Consider the following 25661-nt stretch of genomic DNA (forward strand, 5'->3'; position numbering starts at 1 on the left):
CCCGCATGCGATGTGATGCGATTTTTAATTGTATAAGCACCCTAATGGTTGCTTACAATGTTAAATGCACCCCCACGCCGGCGGTACGCGTCCACCGACCTTTTCATACCCACACTATCCACATCGGCGTGGAGTTGATTTTATATAGTGTGGCGAGCCACCGACCCCGAAGCGTGGCGAGTGCAGCGAGCCCCTCGAGGGGACGCGTATTACTTTACATGTATTCCGCGTCCCCTCGTGGGACTCGCTGCGCTCGCCACGCTTCGGGCTCGGTGGCTCGCTGCGCTCGCCACACTATCTAAAATCAACTCCACGCCAACGTGGATGGTGAGGGTATGAAAAGGTCAGAGGATGCGTACCACCGCCCCTCGCGGGCTCGCTGCACTCACCACGCTTCGGGTTGGCGTTGATAGTGGGGGTGCTTTTAAGATTGTAAGCACCCATAATCTTATAGGGGGCCCCATTTAACATTGAAAACACCCATTAGGGTGCTTATACAATTTAAAATCGTATACCATTGTATATGGCATACAATGCGATGGTATACAATTTAAAATTGTATTACATCGGCTGCCATCGCGTAACATCGCATCGCATACCATTGTATGGCTTATGGTATACGATGCGATGGGTGCCGTGCTAGGAAACAAGTACCCCCATTTCTTTGCACAACTGAAAGCCATCAACATCAGCTTCTTGTGCCAATTCCTTATTATCATTCAGGATATGCTCCAAGTCCTTAAGTAGCTCTTCTTTATCAGGTGACATCTTGATGTTGTAGAGAAAGCTCCATGTTTTGTTGTGTTTAGACAGTTGAATAAAATGACTTCCAAGGGAAGTAATCATGCTGTCAGTTAGTGGGTAATACTGTGTGTTGCGCAAAACATTCTTCTTTGAATATGAGAACCACGCTTAGACTCCTCAAGATGAACATTCTTTTCTTTGTTGTCTGCCTTCTGTGCATCTTTTCGCTTGGCTCAATCTCTAATATTGAAGCTATTTCAGTACTTGTGTAATAGCACGGCGCTCGTTACATAGTTAGCGTAGCGGACCTGTCAGAATCAGCGTAGTGTTCACGCGGCCAGCGTAGTTAGTGTAGTCAGTCAGAAGTAGCATAGTGTTCCCGCGGCCAGTGTAGGCAGCATCCCTGTCAGATATGTGTTCCTGAAACACCCCCACTATCCACATCAGCCCGAAGCGTGGCAACGCGTCTCTCTGACCTGTTGATACCCCCACTATCCACGTCGGTGTGGAGTTGATCTTATAAAGTGTGGCGAGTGCAGCGAGCCCCCGAGCCCGAATACATGTAAAGTAATCTGCTGCACTCACCACGCTTTGGGCTCGGTGCGTATGCAGCCACTAAATAGTGAGGCTCGCGGCTAAATAGAGCGGGCTCCCTGCATTAGCTGCGAGTCTCGCTGTTTTGGGGGGAATCCTCACCGTCCTCTGACAGCGAGGATTCCTCGGAACGAATAGGATGAGCAGCCAACACGGGAGTTAAGCAGCGAGGATCGCCTCTTTTCTGTGATCTGCACCGTTTAATCCCTTGCCAGACGTATTAAATACACCCCCCAAGTTGCACAATATATAGAAGTAAGAATAAAACTGGTATTCCAATTGTAATACAAGTTATTTGGCCTCTGATGACAATGCTCAGATGTTTTCTTTCTTGTCCAAGAGAGCCTAATGTATTTCAACTAACAGATACCTGCCTGCTTTCAAGCTTTCAGTTCTGCCGTCCCATCATGTTTCACAGACTTTTCTTATTGACATTTTTTATGTGTTCCATCAGAATGCTCCATCTTTTGTAGATGATGAAAACAAACTAAACCATCTCTGTAGTACTCCAAAGAGATAAATGGATTTTACTTATGATCTTGCGGCATTGCCGACCATCATATTCAAGCTGTGACAACCACATGGGTTAAAAAATGTTCTGCAATATTTTTCAAGAACTCTCTTTTGGACATGTTTCTTTATTCCAATCATGTTGGCTTCATTATCAAACCCCTGGCCACGGAAATTGTCCATAGTGAGACCACATTTTGACATTTCACTGTAAAGAAGTTCAACTAGTCCTTTGCCAAAAGTGTTATTTGCTGGACAATAAGATATAATGTATTCTTCAACAGAGATGTCTTCTCATGCAAAATCAAGAAATCTAGTTCTCTCTGCACAAGTTGCATCTGCCCCCCTGCAGTGCACATGGTTTTGTCCATCTAAGAAGGATTTTGTCAGAAAGAGTGAACTAGAATAAGGCCCTAAAGCTGGCAGTTTAGGTGTTCTACTCCAGGTCATTGAACAGGTTTAGCCGTTTTACAAGTCTTAAGCTGGTGCTTTTGGCCACTACAAAAATCCCTGAATGGCTTAAATTTAGGGATGCTCATCCTTTGGATTGCAATCAATGGTTACCAGCGATAGCAACAGTGCAACCAGTCATCAATGGGAGAATATTATGTAATGGATGTACATCAATGGTTTTGCTTATCGATGGTTATCCATTTTCATTCACTGAGTGGCCTGTGGGCCAATCAGAACCTGAGGTGGGTGGGGCTTATGGGTGTCAGAGGCAGAGCTATGCTCCATGTTCTGCCCTTTGAGGGGAAAAAAATATTCGGCTAAGCTGTGCCATCGATGGAGGGAAACCATTTGGCTCACCCCGATGGCAAAGCAATTCTATTATGAATCATCAATGGACAATGGCCATTCCTAGTTAAATGGCCAATGCATCATCACTCATGCTGTATCTGTAATCTGCCATAGGAGGAAACTCTGTAAGCGTTCAAATTTAAAGTATGGTTACTCCATCTGTTTTGATTCATTCCTCCATGAAGCCAACTGTATAGATGCTGTGACCGTGCGCACATCGTCTGTTGCCTCTGCTCTGCTATGCAAAGCAGTAGCAGGCATCTGCCCCGCCACCACAGGACACTGGGTGGGACACAGGACAGTCCCCAAAAAATAAAAAACAGGACTGTCCAACAAAAATTGGGAGGTATGCTATATGTCTCTCAATGGTTCCTTCTAAGCTTGGTTATTGGCAGTGCCTGATTAACCAATAGGCTGATTAGGCTGCAGCCTAGGGTGCCAGGACTTGGGGGAGGCGCCTTGCAGGAGACAGCTGAGGAATAAAAAAATGTAAAAAAAAGTATTTAATTAAAGATTTGGTGGACAGACAAAAGGTTGACAGGAGCAAAAAGTTGACATGCTAATGATTGACGCATGACACGTAGTGACCCCAAGCATGACGAGTGAAGCGAGGGGCCACATTACTCTAACTGGGGATCCATGTGGACAAATTCTGACAGACACCAAAAACATGAAAAGCTTGTATCAACCTTTTCATGTGTAGACCATTTCCCTGTTGACCATTTGCCTGTCGACCAATAGCGGTCAGCCTATTGACTGTCGACCTAGACACTGTCAACCCCATAATCCAAACCCTTAAAAAAGATGCCAGTACATTGTTGAGATCAATAATCGAATGACTTGAGACCACTAAAGAAAAACAATAGATATTTAAGCCATTAACTTTTTTCTAATAAATAAGTATTATTTTCCAGTGCAAACAATAAATTATGATATCAGATACTGTATGTTCAAGCAATTGATCAAAGGCCTCTGTCAATTTAATTTATATACAGTATATCCAGGTCATAAGTTAGTATTTTGAAATAAAATAAAAGTCATACTTGCAGTATCACTATTATCCAGCGTATGTTGTTGTGGTTGTTTTACCAACAATATATTACGTTGGAGCTGACAGATTAAGAAAAGGAATATTTCATTTCTGTTATGGAACTCTGCCTCTCTCTTTTGTAGCAGTGGAAAGCAGGAACTATAATGAGACATGAAGACATTTATTCTGGTCCTTGAACATTGAACAATTCGCATTCTTAAATTATTCAAGAGCTGGGGAATCAGATATGTAATACCAGACCAAATCCAAACATGTATTTTGTGTTTTTAGAAAAAGGATGATGAACTAAATTTAAACAGCGATCAGAAAGGCAGATAAGTGTGTCCAGCTCTGATAAAACTTTAATCAGAAGGTGATGATGTGGGCTAACATCCGTTTCACAATGGTGACACCTAGTCAGTAGGTTTCCGTCTGGTCTTTGTTGGGGCTGCGGTGTCAATCTTTCATGTCCCTTATAAAAGGAGAACCAAATTCTTATGGGTTTTCGTAATCCGTTTAGCTTGCGATGGATACAAGAACGTTTGGCAGAGAACCCGGCTCTAAACCAATGGAATTAGAGGACATTACAACCCAAATTTCTGAACTTGACAAGTGGAGATCAATATTCAGCTCCAAGGGGTAAGACTGTCCTTCTTCATAACAAGATATTACTTATTTTACTAAATGTTTTAGTATTACAATGCTCTGCTGTGTGCACTTCCAGAGAAAGACAAAGTCATATGTCAGAGCATCTAACAGTTATTCTTATTGTTTGCAGGTTGGAAATCAGCAAACCAATCATTCAGGTAATCTCTGCAAGTTACCTTACTTTGATGATTCACATAGTTGCAAAAACAATAAACTTTTTGTAAAGTTGGTACTCAATATACAGTGGGGAGAATTTACTAACATGGGAGTTCCATTTCACATGGGCTGTTGCTATGGGCAACCAATCAGATACTATCTATTATCTTCTAGATGGTACTAAATAAATAAGTCGATTCTGATTGATGATTCATAGCAACATCCTATGTGAAATAGAACTCTCGTCTTAGTAAATTTCCCCCCAGTATGCGAAGGGAATGTATCACCAGTAAAACAGCACTAAAGAACATAAGATACTGTATGTGTTAAATATAATCTCCAGCAATCACTGTTCACTGGTTACAATAAACTGTAAGCGTGTCTATGGAATGCTGAGCAATGTGAAAATAATATGCTTTTCATTTGGTTATGTATCCTGAGACATCTGCCAAATATTTTACACCAACTGTTATATATATTGTATGAATTAATAGGTTATGCATAGCTGTACCAGTGTAGGCAGAAGTTTACAGAATTACAAGTTACAGATAATGGAAATTTGCAAAATAAACAGTGAATTGGTGGAGCAGTAAATAGCCAGGGGCATATGAAGAGAGGAGGGAGCCCGTGTGCAAGCTCTGATTGGGCCACCTCCTCTTGGGCAGTGCAAGAGTCTCTGGCATTGTGCAGGTCCAGGAACATGGCACCAGTGCCACCAGGGCCAGTGCAAGGCACCTCAGCACCCCAGCCTCTCCACGTGGGTGGGGCTTTGGGGTTGATGCGGCCACCAATGTCCTGCCGCGGTGAGGGGGGGGGGGGGGGCTTGCGAGCTTCTTCTTGTTAGCTGTGGCCGGTCAGATGCTAAACACAATGGTAGAAATTTACTAACCTGAATATGCCTGAAATAGTCGTATTCATAGGCAGTCGTATGCAAATACAACTGCCTACACAAATCTTCGGCATTTACTATGCCGAAGTACGTGAATTTGTATTTGCATTCATGGCACATTTGAATCGTATTTATGAATACGAATGTATACGCCATAGACAGAATATGAGTAGGAATCACCATTCATTCGAATGGTGATTCCAAATTTAATAAGCGGCCATATGTAAAATACGGCTGCTAATTAGTGGGATACGGCTGCTACTTGCCAGTAAAATATGCCTGGAAAATACACCTAATTTTCCAGCCATATTTGTCAGAGGCCTGCACGGATCGGTCAGATCCATGCAGGCTTCAGTGTAAAAAAAAAGTGAAAAATAAATAAATTATTTTAAAAAATGGCATGAGATCCCCCCCCCAAGGCCATAACCAGCTCCAGGCTCAAAGAGCCGGTCCTGGTTTAAAAAAATCAGGGAACAAAAGATGTAGGGGTCCCCTGGCTCCCCAAATAGGGGTAAAAAATGACTAGGGGTCCCCCATATTTCGAGTAACAATTCCAGGCCCAACCAGCTAGTATGGTAATGCCACAGTCAATGGGAGACTTTTTATACAATTCCCCCCGGACATAGCATTCACCGGGGCAGCAGAGAACTTTATTACTGACACTCTAGTCTCACAGAAGGGAATCCACACTGAGAGATTGTCTCGTCCAGTGTTCATCATGCAGTGGATGGAAGTTGTATCCGTGGAGGGCTTATTACCCATCACACTGTAGAAATTAAGATGGGGGTGGGAGCGCTCCTCTAAGAAAAAAATTCTTTCCTTGTGATTCCAAAAGCCACTCAATGGTTAATTATTGGTTTGCCATTGCTCCAGCAACACAATCCAAGTAGCAATTGGCAAGCTATGGAAATTCTCAGTTGGGGTAAATCCTGCCATCATACATGTTTACCCATTATTAAACCCTTATGTAGTGTGACCTCAGATGGTGTTCCTGTAGCTTATCAAGACTTTCAAGATAGGGTTAAAGCTTCTACCGTATTTACGAAACTGGACCTGTTGGGGGCTTATAAACTAATCAGAGATGGAGATGAATGGAAAACCGCATTCAATGCCAAGGATGGGCATTATAAATATCTCGTAATGCCCTTCGGGCTATGTAATGCCCCAGTGGTTTTTCAAGAATTTGTGAATGAGATTTTCAGAGATTTATTGTATAAATGCCTGGTGGTTTATTTGGATGACATCCTTATCTTTTCCAAGTCTTTAGAAATCCATCACCAGCAAGTCTGTGGAGTTTTGAGTCGTCTAGGAAAGAACAAACTCTTTTGCAAGCTGGACAAGTGCACATTCGAGACTCCAACTATTCCATTCTTGGGTTATATCATTTCCGGGCATCAACTCCAAATGGATCCTGCTAAAGTCAATGCCATACAAGACTGGGCTCTTCCTACCACTCTTAAAGGAATACAAAATTTTCTAGGGTTCACTAATTTCTACAGGAAGTTTATCAAAGATTATTCGACTATCATTGCTCCTATCACCAAGTTAACCAGAAAAGGCACAAATCCTTCGCCCTGGTCATCTGAGGCATTAAAAGCCTTCTCTTTTCTCAAATAAGCATTTACATCTGCTCCTACAGTATTCTTCATCAACCAGATCTCAGCCACCCTTTCCAGGTCGAAGTCGATGCTTCTGTCATTGGGGTGGGAGCAATACTGTCCCAAAATTTTGAGGATAACAAGATTCATCCATGTGCCTATTTCACCAGAAGATTTTCAACTGCAGAGTTCAATTACCCCATTGAAGAGAAGGAGCTATTAGCCATAAAACTGGCTTTCTCAGAGTGGCGTTATCTTTTAGAGGGTGCTCAACATCCTATTTCCGTGATCACTGATCATAAGAATCTGTTATATCTGCAAACTACAAGCTGTCTCAATCCAAGACAGACCAGGTGGGCGCTATTTTTTCCAGATTTTCTATCAAGATCTCCTATTGACCTGGGGCTCTCAACCATAGAGCGGATGCTCTCTCAGGTTCCTGGCAAATTGATGATTCCACTGAGCCATCCAGGGAACAATTCATACTGAACCCCGCAAATTTTGCTGCAACCCAAGTGACTTTGTCTCTGGCTGGGAAAACTTTTGTAGCTCCCAAATTTCGGGAAAAACTCCTGTCTTGGGCACGCTCTTCTGCGTTTATGGGCCATGCAGGTGTCCAGAAAACTTTTGAGTTCATTCAGAGATCTTATTGTGGCCTCAGCTTAGGAATGATGTATCTTAATTTGTGGCAGAATTTTGCAGGAAAGCCACTCAGTGCATACACACTGAGCGGCTTTCCCCCTGCCCGGCGCCGATGGAGGGGGGGATGGCGTTGCATAGCAGAGTGCTATGCAAAGCCATCCTTAAAGCCGCTCATCTGCTGGTATAACCAGCAGATGAACGGCTTTCCCGGCGATATTGCAGCAGCGCTCACCGCCGGGCCATACACACTGGGCGGCTCTGAGCTGAAACCTGCAGTTTTGAGCGACTTTCAGCTCAAAGTCGTCCAGTGTGTATGGGCCTTTAGAAATTTTCCTTAGAATATTTATGTCTTCTCAGGATGATTGGATCAATATCTTCCATTTGCCGAGTTCGCCCATAATAATCTTTTTCATTCTTCCACCAGTATGACTCCATTCTTTATTAATTATGGTTTTCATCCACGTGTACCAGCCTTTCACTCTCTTCCAGTGCAGGAGGTCCCAGCCACAGAGTCAGCTCTTTGACAGTTTTCAAAAATTTGGAAGCAAACTCGTGAAGCCTTAATGAAAACCTCAGGAAAGTATAAAATGGCTTCTGACCGAAGGAGGAGGGCAGTTTCAACACTTAAAGTAGGAGATCATGTCTGGGTGTCTACACAAAATCATAGGTTCAAGATTTTTTACAAAGAAGTTTGCGCCCATGGGGCCATATCCCATTGAGAGAGTGTTGAATCCAGTACCTTATAAAGTAAAATTACCTCCACATATAGGCATTCCTAATGCCTTTCATATTTCTTTATTGAAGTCTTTGGTGTTGAACGATTTTCAGTCTGTGTCTAAGTCTCCAAGGATTCTGGTCTCACAAGATGAAGAATTTGAGATTTTTAAGATCATAGATTCTCGCAGACGTTCCAATCATCTTCAGCATTTGGTTGACTGGAAAAACTATGATCCTGAGGAGAAGTCTTGGGTACTTTCAGAGGATGTGCATGCTCCCAGACTGGTGTGTATGTTCCATGCTAAGAATCCTACCAAGCCTAGAGGGTATTCTGAGCCCACCCTAAGAAGGGGGGGTACTGTCAGTGCGCAGAGGCTTACCGCAGGTTGGGGTCGCGCTGTCTGTTCTGTGGGACACGTGGTGAGGTCCGGACACCGGGGAGCAGGAGTACACAGGAGGCAGGATCTGGGAAGCATGAATCAGCAATGGAGGCCACTATTGTAGCACATGCTGTGGAAGGGCAGACCAGCTGCGTGTCTGTGGCTGTGAGAGGAGGTGTGCCTTGTTCTCTGCAGTGTCTCCATGTTGAAGACCAAGGTTTCTCCAATCCCCTCGCCAAGGGCTTCTCCAGCCAATCCGGTGTGTCTTACCCTGATAAAAGGGATCTGGCCCATGTCTCCCTGCCAGTGCTTCAGTCTACCTCCTGGAGAGTGGTTCTGTGGCTTGTGCTCCACAGTTGTTCCTGTCCAACCTGCTGTTGCTCCTGTCTGGTGTTCCTGAAAGGTAACCAGTGCCACAGTGATCCACCAGTGTGCTGCAGGGGACCCACCTCTCTCCTGCTGGGATAGCTTCTCTGTGCTCCACAGTTGCCTCCAAGTTCTTCCCAGCTATTCACAGTCATCTCCAAGTGTTATCAGTTATCCAGTCATCTCAAAGTGCTTCACAGTTATCCACAGTTGTCTCCAAGTGTTCACAGTTATCCACAGCCGTCTCCAAGTGTTCACAATTATCCACAGCCGTCTCCAAGTGTTGACAGTTATCCACAGTCATCTAAAAGGGTTCACAGTTATCCACAGTCGTCTTCAAGTGTTCACAGTCATCCACAGTCATCTCAAAGGGTTCACAGATATCCACAGTTGTCTCCAAGTCTTCACAGTTGTTCACAGTCATCTCCAAGTATTTCCCAGTTGTTTAAAGTCATCTCCAAGTATTTCCAAGTTGTTCACAGTTGTTTCCAAGTCTTCATAGTTGTTCACAGTCGTCTCCAAGTATATCCAAGTTGTTCACAGTCATCTCCAAGTACTTCAAAGTTGTTCACAGTCGTCTCCAAGTACTTCAAAGTTTTTAACAGTCGTCTCCAAGTTTCTACAGTTGTTTCACAGTTGTTACAATCATCTACAACCTCTTTACAGTGGTCTCCAAACTCCTTCAGTCATCTCCAAGTCTTGACAGTTATCTCCAAGGTCTTCACAATCATCTACAACTTCTTTACAGTAGTCTCCAAATCCTCTTAGTCATCTACAACCTCTTTACAGTGTTATCCAAGTTCTATGCAACAGTCCATCTATTGATATACGAACTGCTACTGTTATTACTGTTGCCTGATTCATTACATTGCCAGTATCTGTTGCTTGTTTTCATTACAGTTTATTCATTAACTGTACTGCAATACCTTATTATTATTAAACCTTCTAAACCTTACTCAACTTCTCCATTTATCCTGTATTTCAGTACATGCGAAAGCACTACATCCGTCCACCAAGCTTCCGCCATCCAATTCCCATCTCCTCTAAGGTTACTCCCCATTTGCCAGTCCCTACAAATCCCCAGAGTGTGACACATTGCGACATAACATGAACTAGGGCATTACTATGGTCCATAAAATAAACTAGGACACTTTTTACAATTTCTGTGGAGAGGTGTCTCTCTAGAAGCATTAGGAGAGGGACCCTTTCAAAATGTTACTATGGGGCCCACAAAATTCTGACTATGCTCATTACTAGGGACTTTATTAAGTATGGAGAAAACCTATATCTGGCAAAAAATATATATATTTTTTCCATCTAATTTAGGGCTTTTCATCGGTTCACACCTTATTGCAACTGAAAGTACATTGTGAGTGTGTGAAATGGCTAGCTGGGACATGGATGCACACATACAGTACTGTATTCTATTAATGGCCTGGTGAATACATACACTAACTCTAACTGCTCTGGGCCAGTGGGCCTTATTCTAGTTCACTCTTTCTGACAAAATCCTTCTTAGATGGACAAAACCATGTGCACTGCAGGTGGGGCAGATGTTACTTGTGCAGAGAGAATTAGATTTGGGTGGGGTTTTACTTCAAATTGAGATCTATATAGCAGTGTAAAAATAAAGCAGCCAGTATTTACCCTGCACAGAAACAAAATACCTCACCCAAATCTAATTTTCTCTGCACATTTTACACCTGCCCCTCTGCAGTGCACATGGTTTTGTCCATCTAAGAAGGATTTTGTCAGAAAGAGTGAACTAGAATAAGGCCCAGTATCACTGATGCAACTGATTATTGATCAAATGTCTCAGTAAGATTGTACAGTAAATCTTTGTGTTATGAGTTTTCCTAGTGCTGCAATAAGTGGTGATAGAAACCATACTTATCGCCATATGTTAGTAAACAGATATAAGGGTCCTGATGTTCAAATTATTTTAAATACTGTAAAATATCTTAAGGTATCCCGGAGTTCTATAGACTATAGTTTGTATGTATAAAAATGTTTATCAGGACTAATTAAATAGCCCCCGGTGAGCCTATTACTTGTGACCAGTGATCTCGTGTAATAGGATCCCGCCAAATGTATTTGTGAAGATAGAACATCAGTACTTAAAGGTTTCAAACCAACTTCACTGGTTAAAATGTTCTTTTTTCTAAAGTTGATACAAGACATCTAAGTTCCCAACATCCCAAACCAGCTGCTGTTTTTTCTCCCTTTGGTAGGGCTAGAGTTCTGAATAGCTGTCTCAGGTACAGAACTGTCCCGGCTGTGCTAGTGGCAGTGACATAGCTTATCTGTTAAACAAGGGTGATCATGTCTTGTTATCAGGTAACTGAGAAGAGTAGGTAAGGCAGTATCCAGACAGACACAGGTAGAGAGGCCGCATCGTTCCTATCAGACATCTGAAGTGCCTTCAGCTCTGACTTCTTTTGTTACATTGTTATTATGAATGATTGTGCATCCGTGCTTCCAAATGGAGATACCGCAAAATTAAGTTACATTGATTTACTACAGGAGGACATCAGGAAGAGACCAATAGTAAGTACAGTAGCAGCCATTGCTGTAAGTTGTATACAGTGTTACACAGGTGTTTCCGGTATGTAAAGAAATGCAGTGAATGAGTAGTAGATGCAGGAATAGCTGCACATACAGTATGCATTATGTTCAATGCTGTAGTACTTTCTTTCATGCTACTGTTTGTAGATGGAATAGTTTAATACTGTGAAGCTACAGTATATAGTAATGAGAAATAAAAAATGCTATCATTATACTGTATATAGAGCATTATGATGAGTAAGTTGTAAGATGGAAATAGAATTCATACCATGTTTTATTGGGACTTTAATATGCCATTATTAGGGTTCTAGAGGTGTGTGTGTACATTGCTTTCCGAGAGCTAATATACCATATAAATGTGTATTGTTCTGTGGGTGAGTACTTTCTATAGGAGAACTGTACTTGCAAAAGTGTGTATATCTGCATTGTGGGGAAAAGTTATGTATTGTAATGCTTTACTATTATTATTCACCTGTGGTTTGGGTGTATATAATGTGTATGTTTTATTATATCAGTGTGTGACTTCAGATTATGACTTCAGTGCATCTATAAATGATAGTGACACTGGGGATTATTCTGATTTACTCCTTCTGGCAAATTCCTTCTCAAATGGACAAAACCATGTGAACTGCAGGTGGGGCAGATGTAACTTGTGCAGAGAGTTAAATTTGGGTGGGGTTTTTACTTCAAAGTGAGATCTATATTGCAGTGTAAAAATAAAGCAGCCAGTATTTACCCTGCACAGAATCAAAATAACTCACCCAAATCTAATTATCTCTGCACAAGTTACATCTGCCCTACCTGCAGTGCACATGCGTTTGTCCATTTAAGAAGGAATTTGCCACAAGGAGTGAACCAGAATAACCCTCACTCTTGCCTCGCATAATTCTGTGCCAACCCCGGGCACCAAATAAAAAAAAAAAAAACATGTTTGCAATGACATAGATTACTTGCCACCCATTTTAATAGTCATTAGCTTACACCTGCAGAGTCTAATATAGCACTCACTAACTGGGCAATGTTGTTTAAGCCGACCCAGGATACCCATAAAACAGATGACGAGAGTGAAGATAGAGCAGAGACATCCAGCACCAAGAAGCACAGAATTTCTCCAGGCAGCTTGTTTTATTCTATCCCGAGAGAGCTGATCATAACATCAGACCACGGCGGCCAGCCTATCTCAATAGAAATGGCAACGGTAAGTAGAGCTTATCAATAGACCAGCAGCTGAAACCCAACCCACAGCCAACAAAGGGCCCAGGGAACCCTAGCTGCTGTGCAGAACGTTACTGATTGCCAGGGCGCCTGTAAGATCTTCCACAGAGGGAAGAGAAATAGTTATTTATTGATGATGCAAAGTATAAAGAACATTCATTCTTATTCTTATGCAGTTTAGATACCAAAATAAATGTCACACAAAAATGTTTCTGGTCTGTTACACTTTGGGCATTATTCTAGTTCACTCTTTCTGACAAAATCCTTCTTAGATGGACAAAACCATGTGCACTGCAGGGGGGCAGATGTAAAATGTGCAGAGAGAATTAGATTTGGGTGAGTTATTTTGTTTCTGTGCAGGGTAAATACTGGCTGCTTTATTTTTACACTGCAATATAGATCTCACTTTGTAGTAAAACCCCACCCAAATCTAATTCTCTTTGCACAAGTAGCATCTACCCCACCTGCAGTGCACATGGTTTTGTCCATCTAAGAAGGATTTTGACAGAAAGAGTGTACTAGAATAAGGCCCTTTGTATCTGGAATAGACTTATCCATTCAAACCTTATTGCAATGAAGATTTTTCTGTACATTTTCACAGGCCTAGATTCAACAAGCCACCTATAATAATAAGTGATTATCAATTATCACAGAAACTGAACTGTGGAGCCTAGTTTCTTTATGGTGTTGCTTTACAATCAGTGCTCACACTCTAGTAAGAGGTAGATCTCCAGTCTACAAGAGAAGTCACACACACGTGCAGGCTTATATTTTATAAGTAGTCCAAGAGACTGGTCTGGTCTCCTAGGTAATTGGTTTTCTGATTACAAGACTACTGTTACTGCAAGTTTAATGAGAGTAATGGATATGCTCTCTCTTGCTTTTTCAGCTTTTTGACACAACCAGTAGCCATTGGCTTTAAGCTGTGGATTGTTATTCTGGGGCTGTGGGTGGTTATACAAAGCTATGGTGTATGTTTTCATTTTCTTTCTAGTTAAGAAACGTAACACCGTGCACACTTTGCACATCCAGGTGCAGCAATTGCAGGGTTTTATAGAAAAACCTTACAAAGACTTTTTGAAACATACTTGACTTAATGAGGAAGAACAAAAGACGAGGCTTACTAACACTGCATGAAATATAACCCATGTAACACATGTAATCCTCTGCAGAAGTGCTTACTATGGGTGTGGGCTTGTATAGGTGGATACTAAGTTTAGCTAATTGAAATGCCAGAAGTGTAACCTTATACATGCAAGAAATACAGGAGTACAGGATTTAACGGCCTACAGGAAGAAATAAGTATGTAAATATAATTTTGTAAATATGTATATATATATATATATATATATATATATACATATATATATATATATATATATATATATATATATATATATATATAGTGTTACCCCTGGCACATGTGCCTGGTGCTGCTGTTAAGGGACTCATTTGTGGTCTTAAACCATTTTATAGCCAAATCTGTGAGTACCTCTTATTTCAGAGATACATTCTGCAATCCCTCCAAGGTACATGAGGGAGATATTGGGGAATATCCTGCACATATTAATGATAAATAAGCCACTGAATGTATATATTCAGGCAAATAAGGATTTATAATTCCTTTGAATTGCGGTAATAAAGAATTTTAATTGTCTAATTATCAGGGGCGGGTGGTGTGGAATGGCGTTCCAACAGGGGGATCCCAACGGTTAGTATCCCAATGTTGGAATCCCAATTGATGGTGCTCACCACGCTGCATTCGCCACAGGTTCTATTTTCCCTCTATGGGGGTCGTGGATCCAGGCCCTAAACACCTGCCACACTCTCACTCAGCTGAGTCAAAACAATATAGAAATCTAGCCAACCTCATAAATGTCTCACATGTCCCATCACCCTCCAAGTCACTAAAATGTGCCTTACTAAATGCACGCTCTGTTTGCAACAAATTACCATCAGTCCACAACCTCTTCATCTCTGTCAACGTCATCTGCTGGCTATTACAGAGACTTGGGTCACACAATCCAACACGACCTCCCCTACAAGCTCTGTCACATAGTGGTTTCTACTTCACTCACACCTCCAGGCCTGGTAACAGTAAAGGAGGGGGGTGTTTGAATATTACTGTCCCAATTGTGCACATTTACAGTCCTACCACTGGTTCCATCACTTACATTCACATCATTTGAAGTTCACTCTATCTGAGTTTTCATCCCTTTCTTTATGCGTGTTACAGCTAACTATCGCCCAACTGGCCTTCCCAAACAACCTTTCCTGGAAGATTTCTCTGCCTGGCTCCCACACTTCTTATCTTTTGACATCTCCACAATCATCATGGGTGATTTCAATATGGCTCTTGACAGACAACTTTCTCCTCATGCCTCTAAACTCCTCTCTCTAAACACCTCTCTTGGCTTTACCCAATGGTCTGACTCATCTACTACCAAGGAGGGCCGCTGCCTTGATCTTGTATTCACCAGGCTATGCTCTGGTCTGAATTCGCTAACACTCCATTCCCTCTCTCTGATCACAACCTTACCACCTTCTCGACTTCCTTTATTTCTCCAAACTTTATAAAACCGAAATCATGCAAGCTTCCTCTAACCCTGAGACAGCTGTAACCCACCTGAATCAGACTCTACTAACTGCCCTTGATGAAGCTGCTCCAGCTACTCCTCACAATCCATTTAGGATTAGATGCCAACCATGGTACTCTAAATTAACAAGACACCTGCAAAAACTCCTGCAAGACACCTGCAAAAATCACGTAGAACGTCAGTGGCATAAATCTCAAAATTCAGGTGACTTTGTCACATTTAAGACTACCTACCACTCCTATCGTAATGCTCTGGACACTGCTAAACAAACATATTTTCAATCTCTCGACTCTTCTAATGCCACCAACCCCAAGCAACTTTTTAATACATTTAAATCACTTCTTTACCCTCCCTTGCCATCCCCACCAGCTACTATCAGTGCACAAGAACTTGTTTCCTTTTTCAAGGACAAGATTGATCAAATCCAAGATGAAATGGCATGCTCTTCCTCAGCCAGTGACTTGCTCACTTCCTTTGAGCCTATTGGCATTTTCTCCTCATTTGACCCCACAAGTGAAGATTAAGTATCAACACTCTTCTCATCCTCCAACTCCACTACCTCTCCTCAATCCTAAATCCTTACAATTTAAGTAAAATCTGTAACATCTCTCTCTACTGGTATATTTCCTTCTCTGTTCAAGGATGCACTTATTACTCACATTCTGAAAAAAACACTGTTTTGATCCAAACTGTCTCTCTAACTACCATCCTATCTAACAGCTCCCATGCCTCTCCAAGCTACTTGAGAGACTTGCCTACACTCACCTCACACACTTTCTTAATGCATACAACTTATTGGACCCACTTCAGGCAGGCTTCCACTCTCAACACTCCACAGAGACAGAACTAACTAAAGTAGTCAATGATCTGGCCACTGCTTAATCTAAAGGCTATTTCTCACATCTTATTCTTCTAGATCTCTCTGCTGCCTTTCACATTGTTGATCACCTTTTTCTCATACAAACACTACATTCACTATGTCTTCATAATACAGCCTTTTCTTGGTTCTCATCCTACCTATCTAATCGCTTTTTCAGTATTCGCTTCTCTGATTCTAACTCCTCTTCACTACCTCTGCAAGTTGGAGTACCACAAGGCTCAGTCTTGGGTCCTCTGCTTTTCTTAATTTGTACCTCTCTCCTAGCAAACTAATCAACTCTTTCGGTTTTCAGTATCATCTGTACGCTGATGATATTCAAATTTACCTATCCCCTGAATTGTCACCATCAGTATTGCTCCGTGTCTCTGAATCCCTTTCTACCATTTCATCTTGGATGTAATCTTGACACCTCAAACTCAACATTTCCAAAACAAAATTAATTATATTCCCACCAGGCAAGAGTAGATATCTCTACTCTTGGAACACAACAATCAATTCTACTCTTCAAGCTCTCTGTGTAGGCATCATCCTTGACTCTGAACTATCCTTTATACCTCACAATCAATCTATCTCTAAATCATGTTACATGCATCTAAAAAACATATCCAAAATGTGTCCGTATCTTGAACAAGACACTGCAGAAACTGTAATCCCTGCACTCATTATCTCACACATTGATAATTGCAATAGCCTCTTTACCAGTCTTCCTAAGAAAAGACTCTCACCACTGCAATCCATTTTGAATGCAGCTGCAAGACTGATCTTCCTAGCTAGACGTTCAGCGTCTGCTGATCCGCTCATTCAGTCCCTCCATTGTTTGCTGGTATTTTACCATATTCAATATAATGCTGCTTTCCCACTGCCTACCCGAGTAAAGACCCGTTTTTTTTAAACGTGTCTTTACCCGGGTAATAGCCACAAAGACCCTTTCCCACTGCAGCTTTTAAACGTTAAAATAACGTTTAAAAGCAGTTTTTGTCCCATTCACACTTACCCGTGTAAACCACAAAGCAACACGTTTAAACTCTCTAGTAAACCTTGCCTGTCATTAAAAACATCACATGCACCAATCATGTTCTTAACCTTTATTATTATTTCTAAATACCGTTTAAAACCCTTTCCCATTGCCAAAAAAACGTCTCTTACACGGTAAAAACACTGCTTTTTACCCAGTTAACAAATACCGGTATTTGTTACCCGTGTAAAGCAACCTGGAGCTTTCCCACTGCAGCTCTAGCCGTTTAAAAAGGCAAAAAAAACGGCATTTTACCGTGTAAAGCCTGCAGTGGGAAAGGGGCATTAAATACACATTCAAGGCCATTAACCTGACTACACCAACATATATCTCTATACGTCTCTCATCCACACTCATTACTAGATCCCATTCACATTTGCAGGACTTTCTTCGGGCAGCACCCACCCTATGGAATGTCCTTTTACGCTACTATAGCCTCCATACTTTCAAGCGTTCCCTGAAAACTTGTCTCTTCAGGCAAGCTTATCATATTCCAAAACCCCCACATAACCTCCCGTAGCAGTCATATCTAGTTGCATCCCCTCAGGACTGTCTTGCAATCTGGTGGGACTGCCATGTTATGTATCTCTCCTATTAGATTGTAAGCTTGCAAGCAGGGCCCTCCTATGTTGGTTCTTTACTACCTAGTTTGCTTTATCACTGTTTCTTATTGTACCGCTCAACTGAATATGCTGCGCTATATAAGAAAATGTAAATAAATAAATAAATAAATAAAATGTATGTTGCACTTGGGATCTGCTTTCTATAGCTCCACCACTGTTCTCCCACCTTCCCTTACTTGCATTACATGAGAGGGGTGGGTATGTAAATGATGTTACCCCTAGTGACTGCTTCCCTTGGTGCCTACTTGGCATTGTAAATACAGCAAATGTTTATGATTAAAAATTAATATTGTAAATGTAATAGGATTCACATTTTGGACTAAATATTTTTTTATAGGACATAAGAAAACTTCTGTTTGGAAATGCATTTCAGACATTCAACTATGAATGGAAAAAATCCTTTTTCAAGTTCAGAGATGCCTTTTCAGACATGGCTTATGCATTGGAAGCAGAAAAGGTAATTCAACTATAGTGGCATCATCAAATAACATAGGACTATTGTATATCAACAGATCCACTACATACACACAGACAATAAGATGGTAGACTTATACAGTCTAGCCTCAGCTCCTCCTCTGCACCTTTGTGCTGTGTTTCATCATTGCCCATAATGTCACACTTGTGCTGCCTGAGCACGACACCATAAAGCAGACAAGCAGGAGCTCAGCTTCGGGAAAGTGGCTCAGACTCACGTGCAAGGCTTAGGGTAAGGCTACTCGGAATCCTAGGAAAAACCTCAACTTGCTGCTCCTGCTTCCAGGTAATGATTGGAGGACTGGGGGCCCCCACTGGGCCTCTCAAGCAGACCTGGGCCTGGGTAATTAGTACACCCCTGAAATGACTGTGTCACTTAAAATAATAATAATAATAATTGTATTTATATAGCACTCTTTCTCCAATAGGACTCAAGGCGCTTAACAGATAGAATGAATGTAATAAAGTACAGAAACAATGAAGTACAGAAAAGCTTTTCATAAACAATACTTAAGGGACTGAAGGAAACGCTTAAGTAAATAGGAAAGTCTTGAGTCTCTTTTTGAAGCATTCTAGAGTGGGGGTCTCTCAAACTGTGCAGGGAAGTGAGTTCCATAAAGTTGGAGCTGAATAGCTAAAAGCTCGACCCCCAGATGAATTACGGGAGATCCTAGTTACTGCTAAAAGTCCTTCATCTACTGATCGCAGTAATCGGGTGGGACAGTATGGAATCAGAAGCTGCTTCAGGTACCTTGGGCCTTGGTCATGTAGGACTTTGAAACTCAGTAGAGTGATCTTGAAAATGATTTGCCATTTTATTGGCAGCCAGTGAAGGGAGTAGAGAATGAGAGTAATGTGGCTAGAACGGGTCTGGTAAGTTAACAGCCTGGCAGCTGTATTTTGTACCAGCTGTAATCGGTGCAGTTCTTTTGCTGGGAGACCAAGGTAGAGGGCATTGCATTAATCCAAACGAGATGATACAGACTCTTGGCAGATCTTCAGATGGGATTAAGTGTTTGATTCTGGCTATGTTCCTCAGACGAAAAAATGAGGATTTGATTATGGCTGATATCTGATGTTTAAGTGTCAATCCACCATCTAGTACCACGCCAAGATACCGCACTTGATCAGAGTTTTGTAATTCTGTACCTCCAAGTGTCAGTCCAGTTGGGTGGCTATGCTGCAGTCTTGTCCTTTGATGTTGAGGTCCAATCATAAGGACCTCTGTTTTATCAGGATTCAGTCTCAGCCAACTGGCAGTCATCCATTCCTGCAGCTCAGCTAGACAGCCATTTAGGGTTGTTATTGGGTTTTCAGTGCCTGGAGCAAAGGACGAGTACAGCTGTGTGTCATCTGCATAGCAGTGGTAGACAAGGCCATGGCGCCTAATTATTTCACCCAGTGGCAGCATGTACACTGCAAAAAGCATGGGGGATAATATAGAACCTTGTGGGACACCGCATGGCAATGGCACGGATGAAGATGAGTATACTCCAGATGACACTCTCTGTGACCTGCCAGCGAGAAATGATTTGAACCAGCTTAGTAATGTGCCATCCAGTCCACAGAAATTTTTCAGGCTCTCAATCAGAAGCCCATGGTCCACAGTATCAAATGCTGCAGAGAGATCCAGAATGATTAAGATTGAACAGTCCCCTCTGTCTCTTGCCATCAGAAGATTGTTTAGCACATATACCAGGGCTGTTTCAGTGCTATGTCTTCTCCTGAATCCTGATTGGAATGGATCATGCATATCATGAGATATCAGGGGGGTTTCCTATTGATTTGCAACCACCTTTTTCAATTACTTTTTCTAAAAAAGGAAGGTTTGATACCGGTCTGTAGTTGGTCATGCAGTCTAGATCTAAATTAGGTTTTTTTAAGAAGAGGTCTAATAATTGCTTCCTTTAGATGTTGAGGAAAAATGACTGTCTGCAAAGAGCACTGAACAATTTTTGCAAAGACAGGGCCAATTCTATCCATGCACCCTATTAGGAGCTTGGTTGGGACAGGCTCCAGATCACAGGTAATGGTATGCAAAATCTGGACAATTTCAGCAATGTCCTTTACATCCATTGGGTCAAAGCTGGTCCATGAGGATAGGTGGCTTACATTGTCAGTCTTGATAGTTTGGCACTCATCTGACGGAACTGTGGAGATTCCAGCCCTGATGGCGGATATTTTATCTGCAAATAATTTTGCAAACTCATTACATCTTGCCTGGGAGAGTGTTTCATCAGGCTGCAGGCATGCTGGCTTGCAAAACATTTCCACTGTGCGGAAAAGTTGAGCCTCCAGTCTTCCTCCATTGTCTGTCTTTTAATTCTGCACCCCCTTTTCTTGAGATCATTAAGACTGCTGTCAAACCAGGGAGCTTGACGATGTGGTTTGAGACGTTGTACACGCGCTGTGGCTATAATATAAATTGCAGTCGTTATATCCCTATTATACAGATAGGGCAGGCCTTATGCTTGCTGGCGAATCGCCAGCAGCATGCTGCTGGCGATCCGCCAGCAACACGGCGCGCCATCTGACTGAGACGCGCGTGCGTCCCCCACGCACGTGCGTCTCAGTATCCGGGCGGCCGGCGGGCGAGGCGGACGCAATACTGTCCGCCTCCCGCTCGAGGGGGGCTGGGGGGACCCGAGGAGGCTGTGGGGGGGTGCGGGCGCCCGGTGTGGGCACCGGGCGACCGTCGGAAGGGGACGGCAGCACCGTCGGAAGGGGACGCGCGCGCACCTCGTGCGCGCGCGTCCCCTTCCGACACACAGATGGCGCGGGAGCAGGGAATGGCGAATGGCGTCGCCATCGCCATCCCCTGCAAAGATGAGCCCGGCCCCATCTGTAGTTATGAAATAGGGAACAAGAATCTTCACAAGCTCCCAGTATTGCAGAGAGATCCAGATTTGCTGCAAGAGCCTGTGGAGTCATACCCCTTCTTGGACGATACCTGGTCAGCTCCATTGGCAAAGATCTATTTTGAGGGGTTGAAATTGAGAACCAGAGGGAGTGGTGGTCTGACCATGTGACTGGGTTTATTTTTAGGTCAGTGACTTGTAATCCAATCTGAAAGACAAGATCTAGCGTGTGACCACTTTTATGTGTGGCAGAAGGAATGATTTGTGTGAAGCCCATGCCATTCATTGTGCACAGAAGGTCTTGGCCAAGATGTGAGAGCTCGTCATCAACCCATGCATTGACATCCCAGAGGGTGAGCCATCTTTGGTGCTCCAGAACTAGACCAGCAACAGTGTCTGCAAGTTCTTGTAGAAATAACTTTCCATCTCCAGGGGGCGATAAATGAGGAGTACTCTGAAACCTAATCCTGTTGAACTCCGGGCAGCAATGCACTCAAATGAGCAAGTGCTTTCCATAGGGTGGACCCTAAGTTTGAGTGATTTTTTGAAGCAGATAGCCACCCTGCCTCCCCTGCGTTCCAGTCTTGGGTTGTGTAGTACAGAAAAGTTTTTTGGGGCTGCAGCTTCCAAGATAGGTGCTGCATTTTCGTCTAGCCAAGTCTCTGCAATACAGGCTAGATCTGAAGCTTCAATAAGGTCAGCAATTGTAGCAGTCTTGTTTCTTATAGATCTGGCATTACAAAGGACAAACCGGTTTGAGCATACCAGAGGGCCTGCAGTTTTCTTTATGTTAAGCGCTGGGGCTCTGGGTATAGGAGTCGCAAAGCGAGGATGGACATTTCTGTCTTTTCCATGTACAGAGCCGTCTGTTGGGTACCACTTCTATTTGTTTTCTCGGTACTTATGAGTTATCCGGGCGTCCGATTTGTAAATCGGGTCGGATCGGGACATCGCATCGCATGCGACCATCGGATGCGATGCGATGCGATGCGATGCGATGACCCGATTTTTCCATAGGAATCAATGTTAAAATGGACTGAGTCCATTTTAACATGGAATTCAATGGGAAAATCGGGTCCTTTTCATACCCCTACTATCCAAGTGGGCATGGAGTTGGATATAAACCTGTGGCGAGCGTAGCGAGCCACCGAGCCCGAAGCGTGGCGAGCGTAGCGAGCCCCGCGAGGGGACACGGAATACCGTCCCCTCGCGGGGCTCGCTTCGCTCGCCACGCTTCGGGCTCGGTGGCTCGCTACGCTCGCCACAGATTTATATCCAACTCCATGCCCACTTGGCTAGTAGGGGTATGAAAAGGACCCCTTTTTCCCATTGAATTCCATGTTAAAATGGACTCAGTCCATTTTAACATTGATTCCTATGGAAAAATCGGGTCATCGCATCCGATGGTCGGATGCGATGCGATGCGATGCGATATCGCATCGCATCGCATCTGATTGTATGCCTTAACTTAAGGCATACAATCAAAAAATCGGGAGCCCGGATAACTCACAAGTACCGTTTTCTCTTTAGAACTGGGAGTGCGCAGGTGAGCAAGGGACCTCGGTAGTTACAGGGAGAAAAATGTTTCCGGCCTGCTCGCTTCCCACGACTACGTCTGTTTTCTTTCTTTTTTAAATGCCAAGGTCTTGAAGAAAAGAAGACTGTGCTGGTGTAATAGGAACTGCAGCACATTGAGGGCGGAGTGAAATAATGAAGCTGGAGGTATACTTATACATTGGTTCATCAATGATGGGGTTACTATAAGTATGGAATGCATTTGATAATGAAAGATGGAGAAAAAGCAGTTATGGTGTTTTTCCAAATAAGTTTGAGATCCAGAGATTATTATGGGTTCTTGAACAAAACCTAAATTGTCTCAGTCATTGCTATAACCTATAGCTTTTCTTTTTAATCCCATCGATATATGAAACTTTTATTTTCTGCTGCTGAATTAGTCAGTTTTTGCAGGACAAAGCAGGCTTGTGAAAAGGTGTTACAGTCCAATTTCTAATTGTGTAGGTGTGAAAATCTCAGTGAAAGGCCTTTGATGTAGGCTCCTTGGCCTGGTAGAGATCCTGCATGGGGGATGGTTGGGGCCCTGCTATTTGAAATGAACAGTGATCCTTAAGCAATTCAGAAACTGAGCTTATTAATGCAAAAAATTATGGAGTTATTTGTTGCTCAAAGCATAGAGTTGAATGAAGTCTAAGGAAGATCCTGGATGGGGCTAAAGATAAATTGTAGTCCACAGTACCTTGTTTGGGGTATCCAATGCAGAGTACAGGAGATGCCAAACTGAAGTAGTTCTCAGTGGAGAGATGCAGAGGTTTCAATTCAGTGTGTATCTCAGCATAGGAATGCAATCTGTTGATTTTGATGAGATGTCCACGGAGAATAGCATAAGTTGGAGGTAAGTCCTTGGATATTTACGATGATTCAGAAGTCGGTTATGTTGAATTTAAGCTGTTTTAAGCAGATGTTCAGTAGCATGCAAAAGGTGAGGCAGCCATTTTGGGCACCAGACCAGAGAAAAATATGACCTTAGCCTTCAGATATGTGGCCAGCGCAGCCATGCACAGGTGATATATACTATTGATATTAATCATACAGTAAGTTCCTAAGTAATGCTGGTTGGTTTAGGTCCATACATGAAGCAATAATGAGTCCATTCATCAGCCAACATGGTATCCAGAATTATATTTATTTTAGGTAGATGATGGTAATGTTCATATCTGTCATCAGTTTGGCCTTATCCAGTGCAGTTCTCTATTAAAGACCTCCTAAGGCAGACATGCTTCTTTTCCCTTTCCCTTTGTTCCTTCCCACTAATAGAAGTGTCAGATCATGGTTTGTGAAGCTCCAGGAAATGGGCATACAGACATTGTATACTCAGCAGATCATTTTGGTGGGTGGAATGCTAGTTGAGTACAGACCACCAACAGTTGTACTTTCACAGACCACTGATTATAGTGCATGGGATGGGCTGTCATTAAAATAATGCTGTGATTCTGGCTGCTGGTGCCAGAAGGTGAATAGTGGAAAGATATAGGAGCTGACCATTTAGGATCTGTTGCTGTAGTCACAGGTGTCATTTTATGCTAATGCTAGTATCAGCCCTTTCCCTTGTGTAAAAGTGTGCATCTGATTGTACAAGGACTGAGACGCACTTTGAGCATCTGTAGACACTATAATACTGCTTGGTGCGTCTCTAGATCGCACCATATATTGCACAAGCAAAACAAGAATCTGCCCTATGGAAGATGCCGATTTTCCATCTAAATATGGCCTTCATTATGAGCGATTTGGTAGCAATTGACCAATGTTTTTGGGAAAGCGATTGTGCCATTGCTGCAGTGCATGCATGTCTCATGATGGTGCTGCAGCTCCGGTTGCAGTGTCTATTAGCCGCAGACTGATTGACAAGCTGCAGGTGTTTTGTGATGGCGACAGGAAGAATTCCAGAAAATGGAGGCATGTTGGCCCCAGTTATTGGGTGCACCAAAGCCAGTGGCTGCATCTTTGGATGCAGGTTTACTTTCCCAGAAGCAGCTTTGTAGGACATCTGGTGTATCCTTAAGGGTTACTGAGAGGTGTGAGGCTGTGAACAATGGTGGCCATGGTGATCCAATGCCACATATTCATACACAGCCAGTGGATTAGCGAAGCCAGCAGCGGACATCTTGTGGCATTTGCATATAGCCGCTGTATACATAGATGCAGCGGTGACATTTACGCTCACCTCTGAATCAGGCCCAGTTTAGCACTACTCTTATAACATGCCCATAAGAAAGACAACTTACATGCCTGTGAAGAGCCCAGGATTACACAGCACAATCCTAGTACTGTACATTCTGATACTGTGCATCTCTGTACCCAGTATATGTGTCATCTCTATGATATTGACTTTCCTTATAGGGTGGAGCAAGATCCATTCAGCTGGTGGTGCAGGCACACATTATTAAGTACCTGCTGTTTCTGAAGAATAATTGTGGTCTCGGCTCTTTAAGCAGGTAAGAGAATAATGCAGGTGGGAATGGGGTGCAGCATAGGGAAGATACTTATAAATGGAATCAGTGTGTTTGGGTTCTAAATTGTAAATCACAAGCTACAGAGAATGGGATTATTCGAATCCACATGCAACGATGGCTGCTGCCCGCACCGCCACCGACCGGGTTGCCCACATGGCCGCGAATGGATGTTTTGGCTTAACATCCATTCGCAGCCTATGGGGCGACTCCCACATCATTTGATGGTCGCCGACCATCAAATGATGTTGTAGGTGCACGCAAAACTAAGACACTCTGAGGTTTCCTTTTTTTGCATGTGTTCTCGAAGGAGAACATGGCGGGCAGCTGACAT

General features: G+C 42.9%; 1 protein-coding gene across 1 annotated transcript in view; it reads left to right on the plus strand.

Annotated features, from left to right (window-relative positions):
• The window catches only part of MINDY4B (MINDY family member 4B), a 61963-nt gene that overhangs the window by 20137 nt on the left and 16165 nt on the right, over positions 1-25661 (plus strand). The window contains exons 3-7 of the mRNA XM_083174761.1: positions 4200-4318; positions 4458-4485; positions 12671-12838; positions 18308-18427; positions 25218-25312. Coding sequence (XP_083030887.1) covers positions 4206-4318; positions 4458-4485; positions 12671-12838; positions 18308-18427; positions 25218-25312 — 524 coding nt within the window. The 5' untranslated portion in view covers positions 4200-4205. The remainder of the gene's footprint in view (positions 1-4199; positions 4319-4457; positions 4486-12670; positions 12839-18307; positions 18428-25217; positions 25313-25661) is intronic.

Source organism: Crinia signifera, chromosome 3 (assembly GCF_055691185.1).
Source record: "Crinia signifera chromosome 3, ASM5569118v1, whole genome shotgun sequence".
Taxonomy (NCBI): domain Eukaryota; kingdom Metazoa; phylum Chordata; class Amphibia; order Anura; family Myobatrachidae; genus Crinia; species Crinia signifera.